At 46.8% G+C, this 17,468-nt stretch overlaps 1 protein-coding gene across 1 annotated transcript in view; it reads left to right on the top strand.

The window, feature by feature from the left end:
- The window catches only part of ITGA10 (integrin subunit alpha 10), a 97,562-nt gene extending 80,391 nt beyond the window's left edge, over nucleotides 1–17,171 (top strand). The window contains exons 22-30 of the mRNA XM_060253082.1: nucleotides 1,158–1,234; nucleotides 5,475–5,564; nucleotides 6,371–6,455; nucleotides 8,550–8,663; nucleotides 10,208–10,306; nucleotides 12,794–12,907; nucleotides 15,337–15,435; nucleotides 15,809–15,922; nucleotides 17,027–17,171. Coding sequence (XP_060109065.1) covers nucleotides 1,158–1,234; nucleotides 5,475–5,564; nucleotides 6,371–6,455; nucleotides 8,550–8,663; nucleotides 10,208–10,306; nucleotides 12,794–12,907; nucleotides 15,337–15,435; nucleotides 15,809–15,922; nucleotides 17,027–17,092 — 858 coding nt within the window. The 3' untranslated portion in view covers nucleotides 17,093–17,171. The remainder of the gene's footprint in view (nucleotides 1–1,157; nucleotides 1,235–5,474; nucleotides 5,565–6,370; nucleotides 6,456–8,549; nucleotides 8,664–10,207; nucleotides 10,307–12,793; nucleotides 12,908–15,336; nucleotides 15,436–15,808; nucleotides 15,923–17,026) is intronic.
- The last annotated feature ends 297 nt before the right edge of the window (nucleotides 17,172–17,468 follow it).

Here is a 17,468-nt window from a genome sequence, read left to right as displayed (position 1 = left end):
ATTGTTATGAGACTAAATGGTGTCTTAGAGGCACTTTAGTGAATGGAAAATGATGGAGGAGAACAGTTGCCAGGAATCCAAGTGTGAATCATGCACAGCTCTATGCCAGGGTGCTCCTGCATATATTTATAACTGTTTGTGAGATGTTGCGTGTGCCACTTACTAAGAAAGGACTTCTGATAGCAGTGTTTGGGCTGCAGAAACCTTATGGATTTTTAATCAATGCATCAATTTTCAATAGTATTGTGTATTTTCAGTTATGTTCATGGATATGTTTCTTTATTGAGCTTTGCTTTGAATTTCTATAATGTTTGCTTACCTCAATCTAGAAGCAAGACGCCTAAAGGAAAACTTGAAAGAGGGTTCTGTAATGGTCCGTGCTGTAGAGAGAGAAGAATCCGCCCCCCCCCCCCCCCGCCCATAATGCTAGTATTTGAGACAGCCTTTTTTAGAAAACTGCTGGGACTTAGCAGGGGTTGTTTTGTAGGGGAAAAGGTGCAGGAGCTTATTAGCATATCCCCCTGATATCAGAGTGTGTGGCATATACAAATGAGTTATGCTAATGAGAGAATAAAAGAGAAAGAAAGTTATAAGATATGAGTGGAAGGAAGGAAGAAAGAGAGAGGGAAGGAGGCAGGGAGGGAACTGGAAAACGAAGGAAGGAAGGAAGGAAGGAAGGAAGGAAGGAAGGAAGGAAGGAAGGAAGGAAGGAAGGAAGGAAGGAAGGAAGGAAGGAAGGACCCCTAGCTGGAGGCTTCTGTTGCTGGGTGGTTGAAACTGCCTGAGAACAGAAACCGGCCATGGGATCTGTGTGCAGCACGCAGATTTTCTCCCTGCTGCATGCAGAACCCATGGCTGAATGTGGAGGAGGTGTGGGGGGGTGCTGGGGGTTCAGGAGCTGCACTCCGGTGCACTCCTGCTGAATCTGACCGCTGGGACTCAGTGGATTGTGTAAAAAAATTAATCTGATTTCATCATCTTCATTTGATTTCTACCTGTCCCTCATAGTGATGGCAGAAGAATAGTTGCCATATTCAGAGGTAGACTGCCAGCTCCTGGGGGCAAACAACAGAAGGGCGCATCACCATCATGTCCTGCTTATATTTTTAAGCACTGCCATTTCCTTCCCCATGGCAACCTTTCCGGTTCTCTTCCAGGTGGCCTTCCTCCTTGAGTTTGAGTTCAGCTGCTCTTCCCTTCTGAACCGAGCACAGGTGAATCTCACGGCCAGCAGGTGAGACCTGGGAGGGAGAAGAGAGATGACTGTACAAACTAAGGTGGATGGGGCAGGCCCAGGTGGAGATCTAGGGAGGCCCTGGTCAGAATACAAAGAGCCAAACTAAACACTCCAGTTTAGGGAACACCCCAGAGCCACACAGCAATTGTAGGGAGCAGCTTCTTAAAAAAATAAATGGCACAGTGCAAAAAACATTGGGAAAGAGTTGTTTCCTCAATTTTGCTGCTCCAGTTCCTTGTGACAGCAAAACTGGAGAAATAACTCCCCCCACAATGTGGTTTTCATGTGGGAAAACAGTTTTGGGAAAGGAGCAGGAGCTCTTTCTCTCCTTGTGGCACCATTTCCCGCCCACCTGGGCTCTCATTTTTGTGTGTTTTAGAAGCCATTCCTCACAGCTGCTGTGTGGCTGCAGGGAACACAAGTTGAATATGGGGAACCTGGATCCTAACTCTTGTAAATGTGTCCCTGTGGGCACCCTCAGATTTACATTATACCCAGGGCTTTACAGTAGGCCCTGTACTAAGAGCTTGTAAGCTCTTGGAGGATTGTCTACATCAGGGGTGTGTGGCCTAATGTGCAAAAGAGTTCCTGCTACAAAAAAAGCCCTGATAAATATATAAAATTAGGTGTGTGCATATGCTTTAAAGAAAGTAAATCTGACTTGACTGGGTCAGGATGACCCTTCCCAATCATATTCCAACTTTCTATAAATTGAGGGTGGTCCCTATTTTCCAGTAATGCCCTTGGTACAATCCATCCTCTTTTGTCCCTATTTTTCCTGCTAGAGGCCTTTTTAAAACGTTGAAGATGTATACACACAGGCACTCACTGAGTCTTAGCTAGGGCAACTGCCTAGGGCCCCAAGTGTGTGTGCGTGCGTGTAGAGGGGAGGTAGACTCATGCAGCTGCCTTGGTTGTTGTTGCTGCAACTCGAGAGATGACGGCCAGGGCCAGAGGTTGGAGCCCCTGCTTCTCCTCTTCACTGTAGCCCCAGTAGTGCCTTGCGAGATGAGCAGAATGGACAGCCTTCAGGTGGTGGCTAGAGATGACTGTCCCTGACCTCCAGACCACAGAGGTCAGATCACTTGGAGAAAATGGCCACTATGGAAGGTGGACTCTATGGTGTTATGCCCCCACGGAAGTCCCTCCCCTTCCCAAGCCCCATCCTTCTCTGGTTCCACCCACCAAAATCTCCAGGTATTTCCCAACCTGGAGCTGGCAACTCTAGAGGTGAGGGACAGAGATTGGGCATCCTGTCCCTGTTGTGTGCTGACTGAGTTGAGGTGAGTAGGGGAGAGAGAGAGAGAGGTGCTGCATGTACAGACTAATGAAAGCATTTTGAATCACAGGTTGTAATAATAATAACAGTGGCGATCATAATAAATATGGGTCAACCTTTTTTGAGGTTAAATATACTATTAAGCATTCTTAATTGGAAAAGAAAGAGGTAAATGTTATGACTATTAACCCTCTGTTAGCAAAGCAAGCGTAGCATGGTGCTTAAAGCAGTGGGTGGGCTTGGACTGTGCAGATCGGTGTTCAAATTCCCGTTTGGGACAGGGAGGTCACTGAGTGACAGTTATTCTCTCAGCCTAACGTTTTACCTGGCATCTCCAAAAGGCAATGATATAGTCAAAATAGGAACTGTGATTTCCCAGACATGGGAATGGTCCGTGCTGAAAAGGACAGCTGGAATGTATGGCAGATATGTGTGGGTTTCTGCCATCCCCATTTTATTAAAATGTGTATTAAAGGGTGTGAGGTTCAATACGACACAGAAGAGATGGTTGACTCTGTTATTCTTAATGGAAGTGTTCATCTCCAGCATGGCATAAACTTTTTAGTTATCATTTAAACTGCCTTATGCGTCTATTTTCAGAGTCTTTCTTTTCTTTCGAAGAGTTTGTGGTTGCTAAAAAATACTAGGCTTCAGGTTCAAGTTCAACCTGCCTGTTGTTGAATCTAACCCCGGGACTTGGAGAGAAATCCCACATCTTTCCACCAGGGGGAGATGCTTCTCTGCTTTATAACTCTGTCCTCAACTCTTTTGCAGCAGAGTTGAATGCATAGAGCAGAGACATGAAAAGCCAACAACACATCCAGTTGTTCCATGTTAGTTAATTTGGGATGAGGTTGCAGAGGTGGGATTGGTGCAATATCATCACACTGAGTGGAGTTGCCAAGACCAGGCCTGGGAAATCCTGGAAGATTTGGGGGCTATGTTTGAGGAAGGTAGGGAACTCAAGGCACCTTCGGAATTCCAACACAAGGTGGTGAGTGAGTGTAACTACAAAATGGCTGCCATTGGAGGCGGAGCCAACCACAAAATTTCATTGAGTGAGGTTATGCATAAATCCAGGGCTTTGCTTGTAGAACAAGCCTAGCAGGAACTCATTTTGCCTATTAGGCCACGCCCCCTGATATCACCATTGTTTTACATAGGTTTTTTTGTAGAAAAAGCCAAGCAAGGATTCATTTGCATATTAGGCCACACCCCATGACACAAGCCAGCCGGAACTGCTTTCCTGTGCGTTCCTGCTAAAAAAAAAAAAGCCCTGCATAAATCTAATAGTAGCTGTTCAGCATTTCAGGCAGAAGCTGTGTTAGCAGGACGTGAAATGAACGTATTGTTTAAAAATGGCTTTTTTCAGTCGAAATGCAGTTCTGGCTGGCTTGGCATCAAGGGGTGTGGCCTAATAAGCAAATGAGTTCCTGTGCGAAAGAAGAAGAAGAAGATATTGGATTTATATCCCGTCCTCCACTCCGAAGAGTCTCAGAGCGGCTCACAATCTCCTTTACCTTCCTCCCCCACAACAGACACCCTGTGAGGTGGGTGGGGCTGGAGAGGGCTCTCACAGCAGCTGCCCTTTCAAGGACAACGTCTGCCAGAGCTATGGCTGACCCAAGGCCATGCCAGCAGGTGCAAGTGGAGGAGTGGGGAATCAAACCTGGTTCTCCCAGATAAGAGTCCGCAAACTTAACCACTACACCAAACTGGCTGAAACAATGGTGACATCAGAGGGTGTGACCTAATAAGCAAATATGTTCCTGTAGGGATTTTTCTATTTAAAAAAGCCCTGCTTAAAAATATTTTTCTTGGATGCACACAGCTTACCTTCAATCATGCTATGAAGATCCTTGTGCTGTGGTGACAGCTGCTGCCACAGCAGTTTATTTTATTTTATTTTTGCTTTAGTATATTTCTATACCGCCCATTCCCTGTAGAGCTCAGGGCGGAATACAACATATGATAAAACAATAAAATACAATAAAACATTTTATAAACGGACAACTCAACAGCACTCGGAAAATGTTCCATATCATCCCATATTGCCCAGCCTGGCCGTCTCATATCATGATAAGATGTTATCCCATGGAGATGGCAGATATTATTCCATTTTATAGCTTTTTAAAAATTTGCCCAGCCAATCAGATCTCCAGTGACCAATCAAAAACCTTGCTGAACAAAAGCCCTGTTGGCTCCACCTACTTTCTAGAAATAGTTGGCGGGCAACAGGGAAGGGGTCAGTAGGCACCATGGCACCCACTGGGAACCCCTGCCATAGAGCCTGTCCTCCAAAGGTGCTGTTTTCTCCTGAGAAACTGATTCCTGTAGCCTGGGGATCAGTTGCAATCCTGAGAGGCCTCTAGGCCCCCACCTGGAGGCTGGGAACCCTACCTGGATGTATTGTATCCGTTTGTATTAACTCACAATCCAGCGGGGGTTTTTTAACCATTCTCTCTCCCCTTCTTACCCTGCTCTTTCATTATTCCTTTCTCTCATTTCAGACTTTTACATAATCTCAGAGCTTTTTTGGTAGAAAAAGGCCCAGCAGAAACTCATCTGCATATTAAGCCACACCTCTTGACATCACCATTGTTCCACGTGGGAAAATCATTTGCATTTTAGGCCACACCCCTGCTGCCAAGCCAGCCGGAACTGCATTCCTGTGCGTTCCTGCTCCCAAAAAAGCCCTGTATAATCTCCATGCATGTTGGTTTCAGGAAACACCAACATGGATGTGCTGAGCTTGAGAAATCCAGAGGATTAAAGGAAGTCGACAGATTTACGCTATAACCCAACACAGAATCAAATTTGCTTATGGCACTTGGTGACAGATTGTGACCCTAATCACATTGCTCTTTTCCCCTTTACAGTAAATGTGTTCCCACCCCAGTTGTAACATGCAGTTTTTTACATTGTGAAAAGCCTCACTCTTCTTTCCCTCTCCCACAGCGACAGCCGGGAACTGAACGAGACCCTTACGGACAACACCGTGCAGCCCTTTGCGTATGTCCGCTATGAGCCTGACCTTTTCCTGTCCAGGTGAGCTCCTCTGAGGGATGAGCTGCTACTCAGGACCTCGGCCTGACATGTCATCACCTTGGACGGCTTCCCTCCAGCCATGGGGGTACTCAGAAAAAGAACCACACACAAAAATTAGAGAAATGGACCTTTGCGGTGTGCTAGGATGTTAATTAAATATTTCTTAAGGGCTCCCCTTTTGTGTGCTGTTAAATGCTGTCAAGTTGCTTCCGATGAATGACAACCTGATCAGTGACCTCCAAAACATCCTATTGTCAACAGCCTTGCTCAGGGCTTGCAGACTGAAGAAGACGACTGCAGATTTATCCCCCGCCTTTCTCTCTGAATCAGAGTCTCAGAGCAGCTCACAATCTCCTATATCTCCTCCCCCCACAACAGACACCCTGTGAGGTGGGCTGAGGGAGCTCTCACAGCAGCTGCCCTCTCAAGGAAAACCTCTATGAGAGCTATGGCTGACCGAAGGCAATTCCAGCAGGTGCAAGTGGAAACCCGGTTCTCCCAGATGAGAGTCCACACACTTAACCACTACGCAAAACTGGCTTGAGTTTGTAGCTTCCTTGACTGAGTCCATCCATCTCATGTTGGGTCTTCCTCTATTCTGCTGCCTTCAGCTTTTCCTAGCACTATTGTCTTTTCCAGTGACTCTTGTATTCCCAGTTTACACCGGCTTTATGCATGTCAGTTTTGTACTAGCATTCTCATGGAATGGAATGGATTTTTTTAAAAAAAAAGTTAAAGCTTTGCTTGAAACCCTAAGTACTGAAAATGCAATCCCATAGTTAATTAGGCTTCTTTTCTCCCCTTAGTGAATCCACGCTGAACCGATACGAAGTGCATCCTGTGGGGACCTTTCCAAGTGGCATGATCCCAGAGTTCAAGACAACCATCAAGGTAATGGGACAGGAGGCAAGGGAAGAGGTTGTCTGTACACCTCTAACAGCTGCACAATGTTACTCAACGTGGCTAAATGTATTTTTAACCTTTCCTCGTTCTCAGAGGTGGTAATGCACTTTGAGTTGTAATGCAGGCTGCAGGACAAGAGGGAAGGAGGCATGATACAGCCCAATCTCATCAGATGCTAAACATGGTTGGTACTTGGAAGGAAGACCACCAAGGAAGACTCTGCAGGGGAGGGCTATTATGTATGTGTTAACGTGTATCAATGTTGTTCCTGCCTGGCTCGTTGGAGCCTGAAGGACTGAGCTTGGGGACTTGGGAACAATGGGCAGTAGGATCCAAATCCAGACTGCCCTGCTCCAGTCACAGGCCCCCTGCCGGTTTGAATGACCCAATAACGTGCTAGCGCGGGAACCCAGTGTTGTATATAGTTGGCCCAGCAGGCCCCATTCTCCAGTCTTGTTAGTGCAGCCACCTACCATGCTGTACTCAATCACTTCCACACCTCATCCATGCATAGAGCCCACTATATTACAAAGGCCATGGCAAACCCGCTCTGCTTCTCATTTGCCTTGAAAATCCCTTGGTGGAGTTGCTATTAGTCAGCTGTGACCTGAGTGCACTCAACACAGAATACGAGCTGGACATGGAGGCCTGTATATGATCCTTCCTCCGTACAAAAAGCCCCTGCATCTAGAACGCTAGTGTGACAAGAAGTGTTCTAGCTAGGATTGCCAAGTCCAATTCAAGAAATATCTGGGCACTTTGGGGGTGGAGCCAGGAGACATTGGGGCGGAGCCAGGAGCAAGGGTGTGACAAGCATAACTGAACTTCAAGGGAGTGCTGGCCATCACATTTAAAGGGACCACACATCTTTTAAATCCCTTCCCGCCATAGGAAATAATGAAGGATAGGGGCACCTTCTTTTGGGGCTCATAGAATTGGACCCCCTGGTCCAATCTTTTTGAAACTTGGGGGGTATTTTGGGGAGAGACACTGGATGCTATGCTGTAAATTTGGTGTCTCTACCTCAAAAACAGCCCCCCCCAGAGCCCCAGATACCCGCAGATCAATTCTCCATTATTTCCTATGAGAATAAGTCTCCATAGGGAATAATAGTTCCCTGCACTCCCCCTGCTTTCTCTCTCTCACTCACACACGCTTAACTGTCTCTGGTGCCTCCACAATGAGGTCTGGAAAGTACAGGGGCTACACTGCCCTCTTTTACACACACACTCACTTGCTGTGAAACCAAAGCAAAACAAACAGAGGGGCTGCACTCTGACGAGGTCTGCTGTTGCTAACCCTTCCCCATGAAGTACTTCCTGCTCCAATTTAAAGGCACACACACACACATTTTAAAACTGGACCTGTTTGCAAGTCCCACTGGAGATCTAGAGGTACATGGTGGCTGTGAGGGAGGGGCTTCCCCCGCCGGCCAGCTGGCTGGGGGCGGGGGGTGGGGGAGAAGCCTGTATAACTGGGGGATTTGGAAGCCTAGTTCTAACCTATATGTTAGCCTTCTAACTACAGGGGAATTTTTTCTAATATGAAAGAGCATTCAGTCAAGTGCGTTTTAAAGCGATGAATCTTAGACACCGTTTTACCACGAGGCCTATGAAAAATGCAACAGAATGGTAGTTGTTGCAACTGCTAACAACACATGTTACAAAATGGGAACATTCTTAACTTCCGTGTGATGCTCCTGATATTCGACACTTGAAAGGATGTTTTAGTTGATTACTTGCTTTAAGTGTGGTGGCATGACTTTGGGGTAGCATTTGGGTTTTTTTAAAAAAAAATCACTGCCAGCCTTCACCTTTTTTAAAAAAAATTGACAGTTGCACATTGGGAGGAATATGAACTTGTTTCTTTTCAAGGAGTTAAATTTTGAAAATGCTTTTCAAACTGTTTTCTGTTAATCTCTAATCAGATTCTATACTAAAAATGTTGCAGAATTTCAGACTCCTGAATGTAAAGAATCTGAATTCCTATCCAATTTTTTTGTTTCAAATCCCCTTTCCACCTGGGGTTTTCTGCCCCATTGCTGATGCCTTCTTTACTGCACACTGTCCTTGCTTGTTCCAGGTGCAAAATCTTGGCTGCTACACCGTGAGGAACCTCTCCCTCGTCATGGATCTTCCCACCACAGGCTATCAGAACAGTAAATTCCTCTCAATCACCCGCATCATTGGGGACAACGTGAGTGCCCTAAACTAAAGCCCCTCGCCATCCAACAACACCTCCTTTCTTGCAGAGATTGTTATTTATTTGTATTTCTTTGGAAGAGTTGTAACATGGGTGGCTACACTGCAGCTCAGGAGCCACTTGTGGCTCTTTCACACATATTATGTGGCTCTCAAAGAACCCCCACGCCCACCCATCAGCCAGCTTGCAGAAGGGATTTCTCTCTTGAAAACATTTTGCCAAGCCAAGCCAGCTGGCAGCTTGGGATATGCATTTAAAGCTGCTTTCTTTCCATTTGCTTTCCTTCTTCCTTCCGGCTCTCAAACATCTGACGTTCATGTCTTGTGGATCTCAAACATCTAACGTTTATTCTACGTGGCTCTTACACTAAGCAAGCTTGGCCACCCCTGAGTTATACCCTAACTTTTGACTTACACAGCACTCGGAGTCCGCTGAGAACATTCAAGTACCCACTGCAAAAAAAACCCAAAATCCAATTAATACTCCCTACCCCACCAATTAACCTCCTGCTTGATTCAGCAGGATTTTTGAGAAAAGAAATTTATTTGCAATGAAATTTATGCTTTCTCCATCTTTTCGCTCTCCGATGATGAAAATTCTTTGACCTCGTCAGATCTCAGAAGCGAAGCAGGGTCATCCCTGACTGGCATTTGGATGGGAGACCTCCAAGGAAGTCCAGGATTGTGACACGAAGGCAGGCAATGGCCAACCACCAGTTTGGCGGGTTGAAGTGGGTTGTGCCAGTTTGGTGTAGTGGTTAAGTGCGCAGACTCTTATCTGGGAGAACCGGGTTTGATTCCCCACTCCTCCACTTGCATCTGCTGGAATGGCCTTGGGCAGCCATAGCTCTGGCAGAGGTTGTCCTTGAAAGTCCTCTCAGCCTCACCCACCTCACAGGGTGTCTGTTGTGGGGGAGGGAGATAAAGGAGATTGTGAGCCACTCTGAGATTCAAAGTGGAGGGCGGGATATAAATCCAATATCATCATCATCTGCTCTGAAAACCCTACAAGGGTTACCATAAGTCAATTGTGTAATTAACCCAAGGAATTCACTGCCTGTCTGATCCTTTTTCACTATTGCCGCACCCCAAGTAGATATTCCCATTGAGCTCTTCACCATGGGGAAGGCTTTATGCCAATAGAAGTATTGGCTGGCTGACTGATCATGGGGAAGGAAGGCAACATGGTGTAGTTTGATCTTGTCAGATCCCAGAAGTTAAGCAGGATCAGTACTTTGATGGGAGGACCACCAAGGAAGACTCTGCAGAGGAAAGCAATGACAGTCCACATCGCCTTCTCATTGGTGTTGAAAGCCCCCTTGCTTGGGTCACCATAAGTAATTGTGACTTGACAGCACATACGTCTGTATTCACCATGATCCCAAGAAACCTTTCTCTGTTGACTTACTTCCATGTCAGACACAGATCCCTGGGGGAACTCCGGTTTGTGCTTCCATCCCTTGTGAGAACTCTCCACTTACTCCTACCTGGTGGGGCTAAGAGGGACCCCATGAATGTGTATTTTTTTTTTATTCCAAGGTGACTTGCATCGTTCAAAATCTGACTGAGACAACGCAAAGCTCAGGCGGTGGCGTGATCCCTGCTCATCCAGAAGAACTCATGCACATTGAGAAATTGGTACGTCCAGGTGGCAAGGAAAGCCTGAGAACTTCCAGAACTTGAGCTGTCCTCTTCTTCCTCTTGCACTGCTTTAAGACTTGATTCTCGCAAATAACGTATGAGATGATTAAACTTTCTAGTGGGCCCATCTTATGCTACAGGCAGGGGCATAAACTATGTGGGCCAGAGGGGTTCAAGAAATCCCACAGGGTTTCTCAGAGGGGGCAATGCCTCCTTTGCGCTGTTAGGCCCTCTGGGATTTCCCAGCAGGGGCAACTCCTCCACCAGGGCTTTTTTTGTAGCAGGAACTCCTTTGCATATTAGGCCACACACCCCTGATGTAGCCAATCCTCCAAGAGCTTACAGGGCTCTTAGTACAGGGTCTACTGTAAGCACTTGGAGGATTGGCTACATCAGAGGTATATAGCCTAATATGCAAAGGAGTTCCTGCTACAAAAAAAGCCCTGCCCTCCACTACTGCCAGTGTGTGGCTGATGTAGTTGTTAAGATTGGAGAGACCAGAGTTCCAGTCCCCACTTAGCCACAAGGGCCAGTCACGCACTCAGTCTAAGTTCTGAGGAAAAGAGAGAAGTATTTCCTTTCATACACAAATGAAATATGTACTCAATTGGCTCAGTGAAGTAGTTCATGATATCTTTCCTCTCCCCTTACAGAGTCCTCTATCATTGGCTGAGATTTAGAATATTCCGAGTGAAAAAAATTACATATTTAAACCTTAAGAATCATTGTTGGTGGCATACCCCTGAGCCCGTCAGGGGAGGGCGGGATATAAATTTGATAAATAAATAAATACGGTTTTTGGAAACCTAAACAATTTTGCTTTGAAATAACTTAATGCAAGTTACTAAGTGTGGGCTTGGACCAGGTTCACCCTGTGCCCCCCAGCCCAGGAAATTCAGAAGTCTATGCCCCTGGCTGCAGGTAATGTTTCCCGCAAGGAAAGCTCACCTGATAGAACATGTGCGTGAAAAATAGCCTTGCAGCGTAAAATCCATCTTCCTCTTACTTTTCTAATTGATTTCCCAAGTGACTCCTGGGAATCAAAATCCAATACTATTGTCAGCCAATCAATTAAATTAAAAAGTCCATACTGAATATTCCCTGGAGAGAGGATTCCTAGCTGCAGCTGGGAAAATTGCTGTCTAAGAACACAAATACGTTGGCATACAGCAATCAGATTTAGTTTATTGGTGGGGGGTGGAGAACCACACTGAAGCAAAATAAAAATGTCAATAAAATGATCTGTGAATACAAACTCTTGCAGAATGCAGAATCTGTGAATACAAACTCTTTGAGAACTAATATAAGTCAGTGCTACAGCTCCTTAAACCAGGAACCGTTCTTATGTCCTCACATTCTGTCTGTTTCCTCTCATTCCAAAATGAAATACACCGTTGCCATCATTCCTAGAACTTGATTTGGAGGTCTCTTTCCCTTCCAAACCTGATATTCTTGTTTTCTCCATAACAAAGTCTGAGTGCAGTGGCACCTTTAAGACCATCTACTGTAGCTTTTATTCAGGGTATAAGCTGTCCCTTCTTCAGAAGCTTGCATGTACACAAAAGCTTATACCTTGAATAAATTTTTCTTGGTCTTAAAAATGCCACTGGACTCAATTTTTGTTCTGCTACTTCAGACCAACACAGCTATCCACCTGAATTTGTTTTCTCCATGCAGTGTACATTTTCGGAAGGGCAGCAATCAATTTATTTATCCGTTTATGTAGACATCTGTAACCCGCTTTTCTCCGTAATGGGTGATCCAAAGTAGTTTACAACACCATTCTCCCCTTCTGTGATTCATCTTCACTATAAAACCTGTGAGGTAGGTTAGAGTGAGGGTTTGTGACTGGCCCAAGATCACACAGCAAGCTTCCATGGCAGAGTGGGGATTTGAACTTGGGTCTCCCAGATCTTAACCCCATCTGCAACGTGAAGGCATCCAAATAAAGGTTTACCTCCTTATTTGCTGCTTGCAAGAAGGAGACTCCAGTGTTTCATTTCCCCACTACCTGCTAGTCACTTCCCCTAGTCACTTCCCCCCTTGTTCTCTCCATTCAATGAATGGCCAGAATTAATTTTATGTTTCCTTATGGACTATAGTCAGGGGACTATATTTGTGCTGCAGTTCCACAAGTGGGATGCAGTTTTGTGCACAAAATTCAGTGCACACAGGATCTCATCTTTCATTCTTTTTCAACTCAACAAGTTTTGAGTCCTTACGGCCAAGAAAAGGTGCTTTAGTGCTTGTGGGTAGTGCCAGAGGTTCAAAGAATAAGGTTTTCTGTGGTTATTAATAGATTTATTTTTTTCTGAACACAGACTCTGGGCTTCTTCACTGGCTTACTTAAAGAGAGAATAAATATGGGTTTGGGGCAGGGTACAATTTTTTTTTCTAGAACTCTGCCCTTGATTTGACCTCGGGCGGGCTTCCCTGCTGTTTCAGTGGCACATTCACAAAAGTCATTTTCCTTTTCTGTGGCAGAACTGCACCAATACTGGGTGCCAAATGGTGAAGTGCGAGCTGTCCCAAATTGAGAGGGGCTTGGAAGTCTCCATCCGCCTGCTGAGAGGTGTCCACAATGAGTTTTTCAGGAAGGTGAGTCCACATTTGGCAGTCTGAAAGCACAGCGCCCCCTTTCTGTAGCACCTCCTGTCATGTTGATGCCTGCCTGGTTGCCCCTTAAAACGGACCGTTGCAAGTATAGCCGGCTGAGGTACTTTATGGGACTGTGGGCACTAATGGGCAGGAAGATGTCATGTACGCGTTAGTGTCATTTCTGGCAAAAACTCTAAAGCGATGTTCCTGATGTAGTAGGCTTGTTCCTCAGTGTCTCCCAGGGGTTTCAGACATACATCTGGCAATTCAGTTTGGTGCAGTGGTTAAGTGTGCGGACTCTTATCTGGGAGAACCAGGTTTGATTCCCCACTCCTCCACTTGCAGCTGCTGGAATGGCCTTGGGTCAACCATAGCTCTCACAAGACTTGTCCTGGAAAGGGCAGCTGCTGTACGAGCTCTCTGGTTTCTGTTGTGGCAGGGGCGGGGGAGTAAAGGAGATTGTGAGCCACTCTGATTCGGAGAAGAGCGCGGAATATAAATCCAATATCATCATCAGTCCATGGCTGTCTCATCCCAGCAACCTTCTTTTCCCCACCCCATGCAATCAGGGCCTGCTTTCTAACCCTCCCAATTGCACCTCTCTTCTCTTCTCCTCCCCTTCCCTGACAGCTACACTGAAGGGAGAAAACTTCAAGTCTTTTGCACCCCTCTTAGCCTCTGTTTTTGGTGGTGGATCCAAAAAGGCCCGGAGAGAACTGGGGCTCCACTCCCTTCAGGGCCCCTCCCAGTGGGATACGGGAGATTGCACCACATCTGGTGGTCCCTCCACCCCCTCGTAGTCCTGCAGTTTCTATGGGGAATGCCGCGTGGAAGAAAAAGTGTGTTTCTTCTGTGCTGTGCTGCTTCAGCTACTGTTACGGACTCCTGTCTTTAGTGGGCCCTTTGCCAGGCCATGAGCACAGGTTCGTGTCCAGCCATGCTGCCCTTCAGTTGAGACTCTGATCACAGTGAACAGCCAGAGTCTTTAACATGAGATCCTCCATATTCCTCAGTAACTAGGATACTTTCTTAATGGCTTGGAAATCTCCACCTGCCTTTGGAACAAGACACCCCTCAGAGCGAAGGAGAAGGGTCAAGAATCAGGGCTTTTTTTATCAGGAACTCCATAAGAACATAAGAGAAGCCATGTTGGATCAGTCCAGTGGCCCATCCAGTCCAACACTCTGTGTCACACAGTGGCCAAAAAACCCAGGTGCCATCAGGAGGTCCACCAGTGGGGCCAGGACACTAGAAGTCCTCACACTGTTGCCCCTCCCAAGCACCAAGAATACAGAGCATCACTTGCCCCAGAGAGTTCCAACAGTACTCTGTGGCTAATAGTCAGTGATGGACCTCTGCTCCATATGTTTATCCAATCCCCTCTTGAAGCTAGCTATGCTTGTAGCCACCACCCACCTCCTGAGGCAGTGAATTCCATGTGTTAAGCACCCTTTGGGTGAAGAAGGACTTCCTTTTATCCATTCTAACCCGACTGTTCAGCGATTTCATTGAGTGTCCACGAGTTCTTATATTGTGAGAAAGGGAGAAAAGTACTTCTGTCTCTACTTTCTCTATCTACCTTCTTCTTTCTTTTCTAACTCCTTTGCATATTAGGCCCCACACCCCTGATGTGGCCAATCCTCCTGGAGCTTACAGTAGGCCCTGTAAGCTCCAGGGGTATGTGGCTTAATATGCAAAGGAGTTCCTGCTACATAAAAAGCCCTGCAAGAAATACTTCAGTGTGAGCTATGTAGCTTAGTTTAAATGGAGAGGCAGCAAGGAAGAGTCTGGGCTGTGGAACACAAGGGCTCCCTCTGAATCTCAGAGGCTGAACTAGCAAAATTGCTGCCGGCTGCAGGAGTGTCTGTTTACTTCCTATGGGTTCTACTTGCCTATTTGTAAGTGAAGCCCGTGATCCACACAGAGCAGATGGTATGAGAGGCAGGACACCCTTGTCATTAATAATCCTTCTGGGTGGGAGTTCCAGTCTTAAGGGGCAGCAAGGGAGGCTGGACAGAGATAACAGAGCAGTTCCTCAGTGGAACAGGCTTCCCCGGGAAGCCTCTCCTTCCTTGGAGGTTTTTAAACAGAGGCTAGATAGCCATCTGACAGCAATGCAGATCCTGTGAACTTAGGGGGAGGTGCTTGTGAATGTCCTGCATTGTGCAGAGGGTTGTACTTGATGACCTTGAGGTCCCTTCCAACTCTATGAGTTGCCAGGGAGGCCAGGCAAAGGGAGCCAGCAGGAGCAAGAATCTAATGCTGGGTGAGTTGGTGACCAAGTGTTAGGAAGCTGCTTGGGGAGGATCAGACCTTTGCCAGCATTTTCTGTAAAGCATTTTCTACAACTTTCTCCAGGGAATTCTCCATGGGGGTTTTAGGAGCCCCTGACCTCTCTCCTTTCTTCCCTTTTTCTCTTGGGGACAAAGGCTAAGTTCAAGACTGTTAAGGTTGTGAGCATGTTCACCCTGACCGCCGAAGAAGAGGACGGCATCCTCGTCCTGCCCGAGGCAGCCCACCAGAGGGAGGTAAGATGGCGAGGAGGACCCAGTGGATACCCTGCACCAGCTCCCAAGGTGGCTTAAGCGCCAGAGGGGCAAAATATACATGGGCATTCCTGTAAATGACCAGGGAGGGCATGGTGGTTAAATTGTGCAGAATGTAGGCTTAAGAAGACTCACATTCAGATCCCTGCTTGGCTATGAAGCTCATGAGTGACCTGAGGCCCACTTCCTGTCGTAGCCTAATCTAACTCCCAAGGGTACCATATTTGCTGAAATGGAGGCATAACCCTACATATGCCACCCTGAACTATTGGGAGGAGAAGCAGGCTAAAAGTTGCTGATGCTGTCCCCTGGCTCAGTAGTCTCTCTCTCTCTTTCTCTCTCATTGCTGTTGCAGGTGATCTTGGAGATTATCCAACCCAAACTGGTCCCGCTTTCCCTCTGGATCCTCATCGGCAGCATCATTGGGGGACTCCTGCTGCTGGCCCTGATCATCGTCTTTTTGTGGAAGGTAAAAGCCACATCGCAGGGATCGGCTGGAGGGCTCAGGCTGGCAGGCAGGCAGGCAGCTACCAAGTAGGGGGCCTGCAAGCTCAGAGCCCCATCTGTCCATGCAGCGACATCAGCCATACAAATTCCCTAGGACTGTACCACTTTAGGCTGTAGGGAGGGGGCCAGACGTTTGAATGGCAGGAGCCTCACTCTAGTGGCTTGTAGGTCAGTGTGGAGAACAGGCCTTCAAGGCATGTGTAGAGTTCTTTCTCAGTCCTGTCTGCCCCCCTGCAAGTTTGCCCCTGACCTTAAGGGAGGGTCCCAAGTGTACAAAAAGCTATAAGAGTATAAATCCAATCTCTTCTGATTTATACCCCACCCTTCGCTACCCAAAAGAGCCTCAGAGCAGCTTAGTCTCCTTTCTCTTCCCCTCCCTACAGTAGACACTCTATGAGGTAGGTGGAGCTGAGAGAGCTCTGACAGGAACTGCTCTTGAGAGGAACAGCTCTGCTTGATACTTGTGACTGACTCAAGGTCACATCAGCAGCTGCAAGTGGAGGAGTGGGGAATCAAACCCAGTTCTCCCAAATAAGAGTCCATGCACTTAACCACTACATCAAACTGGCTCTAGGTCACTAGTTTGGATACTGCGGACTTCTAAAGACACCTGTATAAAAAGAGCCAGTAAGCTCTAATATTAGTCAAAGGGCAATCCGTGAACTCAAGAAGGGTGCTGTTCATGCTGCTAAGTACATTACCTAGGCTGTAGCAGATTCCTCAGAGCATGTGCAGAGTTCCTTGCAGTAACAAGATGTTGGAGGAGTCATTAACCCCTACCCAGCCCCCTGTGGACTGAAGACAAAGGAAAGTCCTAAATGTACCGATTTTCATGGTCAGTGGAACTGGACCTCTCTAGGAACAATCTAGTTCACCCAATCCATGTCTCAGGTTCGAGGCTGTTGATGGATCAAGAGTCTGATTCAGTATAAGGCAGCTATATGAGTTTGTAGGTGTGGGTGTGTAACGTCTGAAGTTTGGCTTCACTAAAAATAATTTTGCTTTCTCCTGTTAATCTATGATTTTTCTCTTGGCTTTCTTTCATCCTCGATCGCCATCATCCCAGCTTGGATTTTTTACGCACAAAAAGCCTGGAGAAGAAGAGAAAGAAGAGCAGCAGGCAGCATTTTGAACAGAGACTCTTCAGTTCTCAAAAGAAGCAGGCCACTTTGGGAGGCATCGGCAGAAATGGAGCCTCCATTTTCCTCCTTTGCTCCAGCTGCGCCCAGGAAGCTCTCCCACGATCTGCTGCCTTCCCCTTTGCCTTTGGGGAAACTAGAAAGCCAGCTGCCTTCTCCCACCAGAGCCGCGATTCACATAGACAAAGTTGTCAGCAAGCGAGTCTTGAAAATCATGGATCCAGTTTTGCCCACAAGGTTACAAAGGACAGAGAAAAAGGAGCAGCAGGAATCCAAATGCCAGAGGATGAGCCTGTCACTCCCCACACACCTGTTTGAAAGCTCCGATGGACCACATTGTGGATGGCAAGCAGGCATCCTCCACACCTG

The sequence above is a fragment of the Heteronotia binoei genome, chromosome 1 (genome assembly GCF_032191835.1).
Source record: "Heteronotia binoei isolate CCM8104 ecotype False Entrance Well chromosome 1, APGP_CSIRO_Hbin_v1, whole genome shotgun sequence".
Lineage (NCBI taxonomy): Eukaryota > Metazoa > Chordata > Lepidosauria > Squamata > Gekkonidae > Heteronotia > Heteronotia binoei.
The sequence above is the reverse complement of the archived record's forward strand: the minus strand, read 5'-3'. Positions and strand labels throughout refer to the sequence as shown.